General features: G+C 31.1%; 3 protein-coding genes across 3 annotated transcripts; all 3 read right to left on the bottom strand.

Annotated features, from left to right (window-relative positions):
* Window positions 1-3,691: 3,691 nt before the first annotated feature.
* On the bottom strand, window positions 3,692-4,539 carry LOC125074661 (eukaryotic translation initiation factor eIF1). The gene has a single exon (XM_047686040.1). It carries the CDS (start codon window positions 4,381-4,383, stop codon window positions 4,051-4,053), a length of 333 nt encoding a protein of 110 aa, XP_047541996.1. The 5' UTR covers window positions 4,384-4,539; the 3' UTR covers window positions 3,692-4,050.
* Window positions 4,540-4,624: 85 nt separating this feature from the next.
* LOC125074648 (protein D3-like) lies at window positions 4,625-5,317 on the bottom strand. The gene has a single exon (XM_047686027.1). It carries the CDS (start codon window positions 5,255-5,257, stop codon window positions 4,697-4,699), a length of 561 nt encoding a protein of 186 aa, XP_047541983.1. The 5' UTR covers window positions 5,258-5,317; the 3' UTR covers window positions 4,625-4,696.
* Window positions 5,318-5,773: 456 nt separating this feature from the next.
* LOC125074656 lies at window positions 5,774-7,371 on the bottom strand. The gene is made up of 2 exons (XM_047686034.1): window positions 7,184-7,371; window positions 5,774-6,202 (listed from the first exon to the last, which is right to left on the bottom strand). Exons 1-2 carry the CDS (start codon window positions 7,191-7,193, stop codon window positions 5,802-5,804), a joined length of 411 nt encoding a protein of 136 aa, XP_047541990.1. The 5' UTR covers window positions 7,194-7,371; the 3' UTR covers window positions 5,774-5,801.
* Between the last annotated feature and the right edge of the window lie 578 nt (window positions 7,372-7,949).

Raw genomic sequence — 7,949 nt, 5'->3', positions numbered from 1 at the left:
TTTTATACTTAAATCTTTGTAATAAAAAAAATTATAAATACCTATATACCGAAACAACAAAATGATTATACATTAAGCTTGTATTACACCGGAGAGTTTATTTACTTTTAATAATTGCTCTACTTAATAAACCACTTATTTTCTATACAATACTGAGCAAAGTACTAAACTGATGGAAACTTTCATTTAAATTTATAACTTCTTGTATAAAGTTTCCATAGGGTACTTCTTTTTCCGCTATGAAAATGATCCAATATAATAAAAAAATAGTGATGTGAATATATTAAACAATGTGGAATTTAGGCTCTTTTAATTAGTTAATTACAATATTTATTATATTATAAAACAACCTCGATTCAATCGAAAAATAAAGAATTTCATTTGTGGTCAATTCTAATCATATGGTTTATCTTATTAATTATTATTTATTAATAATAGTTTAAAAAATGTATTGTATTTCTTATTTTTAATGTTTATGCTTATGTTTGATTCATATTTTCAATAATTACATTGTGTAATATGATAATGCATGGTGAGACTACCTGTAAGTAGTAGAACTTTTGCCTTGATAATTTTGAAATGTAATTTTTTATTTTGGATGTGATATTGTATCTACTGTTGGTTGTCCTAATGAAAATAAAATAAAATAAAGCTACAATAGAGTTTACGTAGCAATTGATAAAATATCATAAACATTTGCTTTAATAGATTTTTTTTCTAAAACTTCTCTAATTTTACAAACTGGAATATGACAATACGAATATCATCCGCAAGTCAGCTCTTGCTGTACGTTATACTAACTGTTTTATTATTTATTACCACTGTAAGATCTATATGTTATTGTCTTGTATAGAATGAATTGGCCAGGTTCACATTATTTATTTATTTAAATCAACCGGACGAATATTAGTTTGAATTGTACAATATAGAGGCAAATTGATAAACTTGTTTTAAAATTTAAAATAAATTAAAAGTATCAAGACTGGTATTCGCATTACAACTCAGGGATACCACACTCTGAATTTTTTGAATTTGCCGCACTTTCTCATTCTCATCTTTCATTTGCCAGACTCTATGTACTAACATTGTAGTAGATACCGATTATGATTATTATTTTTAGAGATTCCTCCGGCATAGATTCTCTGCACACAGCCTTCTGGAATTTGGCGTGCTGTCAAATACAAAAGATACTAGTAGAACTAATCAAAGACAATAAGAATTCGATTTTTTATTTTAATTATAGGTTACATCCCCAACACTGATATAGTCTGGTAACGTATTTGATCCGTACCGCTCATACCGTCATATGCTCATATGACAAAATACCTCGTAAGGCCGTCGGTTCAACTTTATTTTTATAGATACTAAGTTATCTATAAAAGTCTCAAATCAATTGAAAAGGGAAACATGCTTAATAAATAAATCTCCAAGAATAAAATAGTAAGAGTAGCAATTGCTACGTTCCCTCACAAAAGGGGGCCCATATTTAAGCCTACTCATCTCTAATTTTTTAAATAATTTGTGTAGTATCATCAGTTTTAAATTACTAGTTTCTCATCAAAATTACTCTAAATTGCCAGACAATCTCGTCTCTGGTTTTTTTTACTTGTCAAAGCCTAGCCGGGCTTATAGTATTCTACTAGAATAATTATCACCCCTAAAAATTTGACTATTTTGTTTTTGTTTTTTTGTTTTTATGGCATTAGTTAGCGGGCAAGCATATGGGCCACCTGATGGTAAGTGGTCACCACCGCCCATGCGCCACCAACCTTGGGAACTCAGATGTTATGTCCCTTGTGCCTGTGATTACACTGGCTCACTCACCCTTCTAACCAGAATACAACAATACAGAGTACTGTTATTTAGACGGTAGATCGGTAGACGGTAGATATCTGATGAGTGGGTGGTACCTACCCAGACGGGCTTGCACAAAGCCCTACCACCAAGTAAAAAGTGACTAGTATTGAATTTTTTTTTTATCACTTTGTACTTAACAATCCATAGTAGATCAAGCGCTGCCCTAGACTATAATAATTGAATGCCCAATAATCAATTATTATTGTCTAAGTTTAAATTATAGTCGAACTTTTAGTAAGAATAAGTATTTTTACTACAAGTACGAGAGGTATTAAAATATTTTCTACCAATATACCAAATTTAAAAGTCGAATTGCAAAATATACTGTTTTCTGTGGAAATTAGTACAATATAATACCATGTCCGCAGACCGTAGCCATGTATACGAGAACTGTACGTGTACAATGGTGCATTGCACCATTATGCTACTGCTTGCAGATGTTAGGAAATTGACGTAGAATAGAAAAAAAAAAAATAATAATAATCTGTCCAATAGCATATTATAATTATTACTTTAAAAACAAGCACAATATATTCTGCAGCTCGTATTTAAAAAAACTTAAATATTTGTGCATACGTACATAATGCTGCCAGTCTCGTGTTTAATATTTGTACTTACCACGCGTCCTCCGCATTTTACAGTTTCAATATATTTTATTATATAATTTTAATATTTTTATTTCCGAAGAAAATGACTTGTTTTTTTTTTTTGTTATATTATATTAATCAGAATAATTGAAGAATCAATTAACCATTACAATTGTTTATGTTTTCGAGCAATTTTTAAGTAAAAAGTGTTAATTTCATATGTAGGAATCGAACCTGTTTGATTATTGAAATTAAAGGCAATACGGCTCAGCTATCGGTAGATCTATAACGTAGTCGTTATTTGATAGAAATTAGAAATATCAACAGATCAACAGATTTGAAACATTTTTTTTTTAATAATTGATCAACCGACCAAATTACAATTTAAGTTTTGCCGTCGTATTTTAATTTAATTTCTTCAAATGTATAGGAATCATCATAAATTCAATCGAATCAGCACCCTAATTTATTATAATGATGACAAAGAAACCAATTTATTCATGAAACAATGACGCATGAAGCGGTTTCATAAGATAGAATTGTTTGAAGTAAGTCATCAAAATAATGAAGTAGCTGACCTCAGCCTTGTCATGAGTCACGTAGATCGTGATACACTGCTTCCTTAAACTCATACGCAAGCATTGGCTGTCATATTTAAATGCAATGGTTAAATATTTTAGAATGAAGTTCTATTAATAAATTATTCATCTATTGTTACTAATTTTAGAATATAATTAGGATGTGTTTATTCTCATCGTTAACTTAAAATAACCTCAAATTTTCGAATATTTTTATTGTTATAAACAAATGAAAAGCAAAAGAATGCTTGGTTTGTACTTTCACATGGTAATCTTTAACTTTCTTTAATTCAATTTTTTTTTAAAGTGAATAATTAGGTCAAAATCTCGATTTTTTTAATCTGTCGATATCGTTCGGTGTTGATACCGTAGTTACGTACATATCTTTTATTAATATCATTAAAGTAGTTTATTTGTACAATTGATAATACGTTGGCCTCGTCTATAAATTATGATAACGAGTCATTAAATATACAATTGTTAGAATATTTTAATACAAATATTAGTTGTAATAACAAGTATGACGGAAGAAAACTCATTTAGCGTGACAGATCCGCAAGGAATTTAACCACTTAGCACGCCCCGCCTACTTTCACTGTTATTCATAACTAATCCCGTTATAGGACCGAGGACGCTAACCGCCACCGATGCATAAATGAAAGACACACATACAAAAACATGTTTTAATAATTGAGACACACCATATTATTATTATTACAGCAATTTATAATAATGTCGTAAAAAACAAAAATGATTATTGACTATTTCGTTCGGCGTTGATTGCAACTAAGGCTGTCCGAGTTAGAGACGGCGTCGATATTCAAAATTACATTTATGATACATTAAGTTAAGGGAGACAGCAAGGCACAGGGCGCGAGAGGCCGTATGGCCTCGATCCAATGGTCTCTGTAAACGTCGGTACTTTCTAAATACATATTCGATAGGGTTATAACGCGCACGCTCTCATAATATTAGAAGAACTATGATGATGTCACGGCGATGGACATGTTACGTGTCGGTGATGCGGCTTAGAAGCCGTGCACTTTGAGTTGCTCGGGCTTCACGAGTCCCGATTTGGTGAGCCACTGACAAATGTTCTCGCGTTGGTCGCCTTGCAACTGCAGCACCTCGCCGTACTCCGGGTGCTCCACGACCGTTCCGTTGCACGCGAACTCCTTCTTGCATGCCCGCACGATCTTTTTCAGGTCATATTCTGACGAGAGGCCTTGCACCGTTGTTAGCGTCTTACGCCCGTTCCGTTGCTGGATTCGGACGTGGACTAATCCATCTTGTACGTCGTCTTCCGAGCTTTTGATAGCATCGGCGAATGGGTCGAATGTGTTGAGATTCTGGATGGACATACGATTGAACGTCTCTACTCTTTGTTGTAACGAAACGCTGCGATACGACGCACGAACACTATAAATGTCACTGATAAGTCTTTGTGGTTAGACGCGCTGACAATGCAACGACCAATTTACGCAAACTCCAAAATGTAATGGCGGATGATATGGCGACTGGACCAAAAAATGAGATTGTCACGCGGAGGCGGAAATAATTATCGATCGAGACCATAAACAATCATGGTTTGTTTTTCGAATAAAGATTGCCATATACTTTATTGAAATAAAATTATCGGTTTTAATTTTTCTAAATTATTTTATAATAAATAGTTTAATCCTTTAATTGTGCATATAACTTTGGTACATAATCGTCATATTTTGCCACAAAAAAGTTACCAGCTATAGGCGGACCTAATTTGAATTGTTGAGCAAATTTTGAAATCGAAAATTTTCCCCTATTCGATCCTGAATTATTAGGGAGTTTTTTTACTTTCGAAAAGTCACATTTTTCGGGTTGCTTATAAACTAAAAATACATAGCGATGTAAACCAGTTCCTTTTGGTGGTCCAGATCCAATGTAATCAGAAAGAACTTCACCTTTATTAATATCTCCACCATAAACATTTCCAATAAGCCAATGATGCCACTCTCGAAACTTTGGATTTTCGCGACTTGGAGCATCAGGGTCCACTAAAGCTAAAGTGTAATATTCGGTATCTTTGGTTGCCCATTTTACCGTAGGTTTATCCTTGACTTGCGTAGGAGTTAATTCTTTTCCTAAGTCGACAATAATACCACCACGATACTGAATATCTAATAGCTCAGATGGAGCTGTTGTCAATATATCAGGCACTATACAGTGCTTTTTAAATGCACTTTGAATATCAGTCATTTTTGTATCACTTGTTAGTTGTAGTATGCAAAAACAAATTACAATAAATAGAATGCAGCAGTCGTTATAAATCTTTGTAAAACATTAATTGCTTAAAATAACAATATTTTATTTAGTTGCCAGGTAACCAAAGATTCACAAAAATAATGTAATATTTTTTAAATAATTATCAATTAATTATAACAAGATATTTTCATTTAATATTATAAACATGAATAATTTTTAGTATTTGAATTTATAATAATAAATAATGAATTCAAATATACATTACGTTTTTATTGACAGTATTGTCTATGAATATTTATTATCGTCCATTTTATGTAATCTGGATTTATATCACAGATAATATTTTAACGGTTCATGATAATTAATCGGTATTCGCGTAATTAATAAAAATATTCGCGTTCGGTAAAATAATAATAGAAAATAAAATTTATGATAGTATATTATTTATAAATGTTATTATATAAGAATGACTAATGTAAAGACATTTTAATCTATTAGTGTTATTAAGAATCACAATTGAAATAAATAAAACGACATTTTAGGTTTTTAATTTACTCTTAGCATCTGTTAACATCGCCTGTACTGTTAAAGGTTTTCTCAGCTTCCTTCCCACACTGTCCGCTTTCAGCTGCAGCACAACATTCTGAGTGTTCTTTACATTCTGTTTCAAACTATCAACCCTTTTCTGACTATTTGTTATTTCATCCTTAAACTCATCAACTTCCTTCATCATATCTTCAATATTTATATTAGGTATAGCACTTTTGGACTTAAAACGGTAGTTTGATATTGTTTCTATTTGCAAATTAAGCATTTTATTTTCTACAAGAGACATTTTTTGTTCGTAATCAATACACATTTTACCGAACCTCTTACGGGACTCCACAACTATGTTCATAAGATGCTCACATTTATCTTCTAAGGACATTTCATCAGTTTCTGAAATTAAAACCATATTTTTTTTAAATAAATTATATAATGTCATATATTCCATTAATTATCTATGTCACTGATTGATTTCAGACATAATTTGCTGTATAGATTAACATTTTCCACTACAGCAGCCCGCACAGACCTTCCAACATTCAATAAAATATTTCTCTATAATATATAATAGGTACACACGCATAATAATTAATTATATATACATAGGTCACATACATTATAAAGCCAGTATGAGATGTTTCCTTTACTGATAGTATTAAAAAAATATATCCTAGGTCTCTATAATCTAATCTATAAAAATAAAAAAAAATTCTATCGCAACATTACACAAAATTTGTCAGGACATAAGAATTTTGTAGATGTGATCGCTGTCTCTTTGATTCAAAATATCATCAAAAACACATGTTTAGTTAAGTACACATGTATGGACATATAATATTTAAAGATAGTAAATGACATAAACATGACAAAAATATTGAGACACAAATATTCGAAGAGAAAATAACTGACATTGTTTGTCTGTTAATGCACAGGTTTCTAAATTTATACCTCTCTAGTTCTAATATTTTGTGTACTGTAAGGAAAATAATTTATATTCTAAGTGTTCTAAATAAAATAAAATTATGTTGATACTGTTATATATAACTTTAAAAGGCATCAATGCATTAATTCGCTTTAAAATCTCGATTATTTTGTAATGTAAGTGGCATTGTTATGTATTGAGACAAAGTATCTACCAAACATAACATCCTCATCCCCAAAAGCGAGTTCCCAGGGTTTAAAACAAATTCCGTAAAATAATAGGCTTGGGTTTCTGTTTCTTCAAACTTTAGATATAAATACATAACTATTAACAACAGTTTAATGTTAGGCGTCTGTTTAATCGAGTTGGCAAGATTTCGCAGTTTTTAAAGTTCCTCAGATTTTATAAAACGGTATGTAGAACAACAAAAAATAAACTTGTTGATAACCTACCCATTTTCATAATTCTCTTGTATACTCAAAAAATATTCTTAAAATGTTAATAGCTATAAATCATAGTTTAAACATGGAATACTTGATAAGTAATACACTTCACATGTAAATTCGTATCCAACAGTATTAAAGTTCAATATTTTTAATATTTTAAACACAAACGAACTTCAAGATTCAAAACAAAACAGTCCAACTCCACAGATAACAATTGACTTATTGACTATTTGAGCACAGATAATGAAGTTTGTTGTTTAAAAAATTAGATATTTAAAATAATATGGTAAAGATTTTATTTTAGCAAAACTATTTTTTTATACACATTTTTAAAACATTTGAAAGAAAAGAAAACGTATATCCTATTTTCTAAGCCTTATAAGCCTTTCTAGACGTATAACGTGCTTTTTTACCCTAAATAATTAATTAAATTAGAGGAAAGTGGGTTTTGATTTATTTAATATTGGTCAGTAATATACGAATATGGATATTTGTATTAGTGTAGTGTTCCGTGTCGGTTTTCACACACGCACATCAAAGGGATCAAAGTTCGAATGTTTGGTGCCTGCCACACTTGTGCGAAGCCGAGTTGCGCGAGGGTCGCCATTGAGAGCTGTCGTGCGCAAATCTATATTATTTGTGGGTAAATAAACTAACGATGGAGAGGATAACGAGAGTGAGAGTTTGTAGCATTAATGCAAGCAGACATATGGAAATCAAATGAGTGATCAAATCTTTGAACACATATCTGGTAGATACAACAATATGTGAA

This window comes from Vanessa atalanta, chromosome 28 (genome assembly GCF_905147765.1).
Source record: "Vanessa atalanta chromosome 28, ilVanAtal1.2, whole genome shotgun sequence".
NCBI lineage: Eukaryota > Metazoa > Arthropoda > Insecta > Lepidoptera > Nymphalidae > Vanessa > Vanessa atalanta.
This window is presented reverse-complemented; position numbering and strand designations above follow the sequence as displayed.

Bases quoted from the DNA above. Each gene is read 5' to 3' on its own strand.
- LOC125074648 (XM_047686027.1), bottom strand. From the start codon at position 5,257: ATGACTGATATTCAAAGTGCATTTAAAAAGCACTGTATAGTGCCTGAT.
- LOC125074661 (XM_047686040.1), bottom strand. From the start codon at position 4,383: ATGTCCATCCAGAATCTCAACACATTCGACCCATTCGCCGATGCTATC.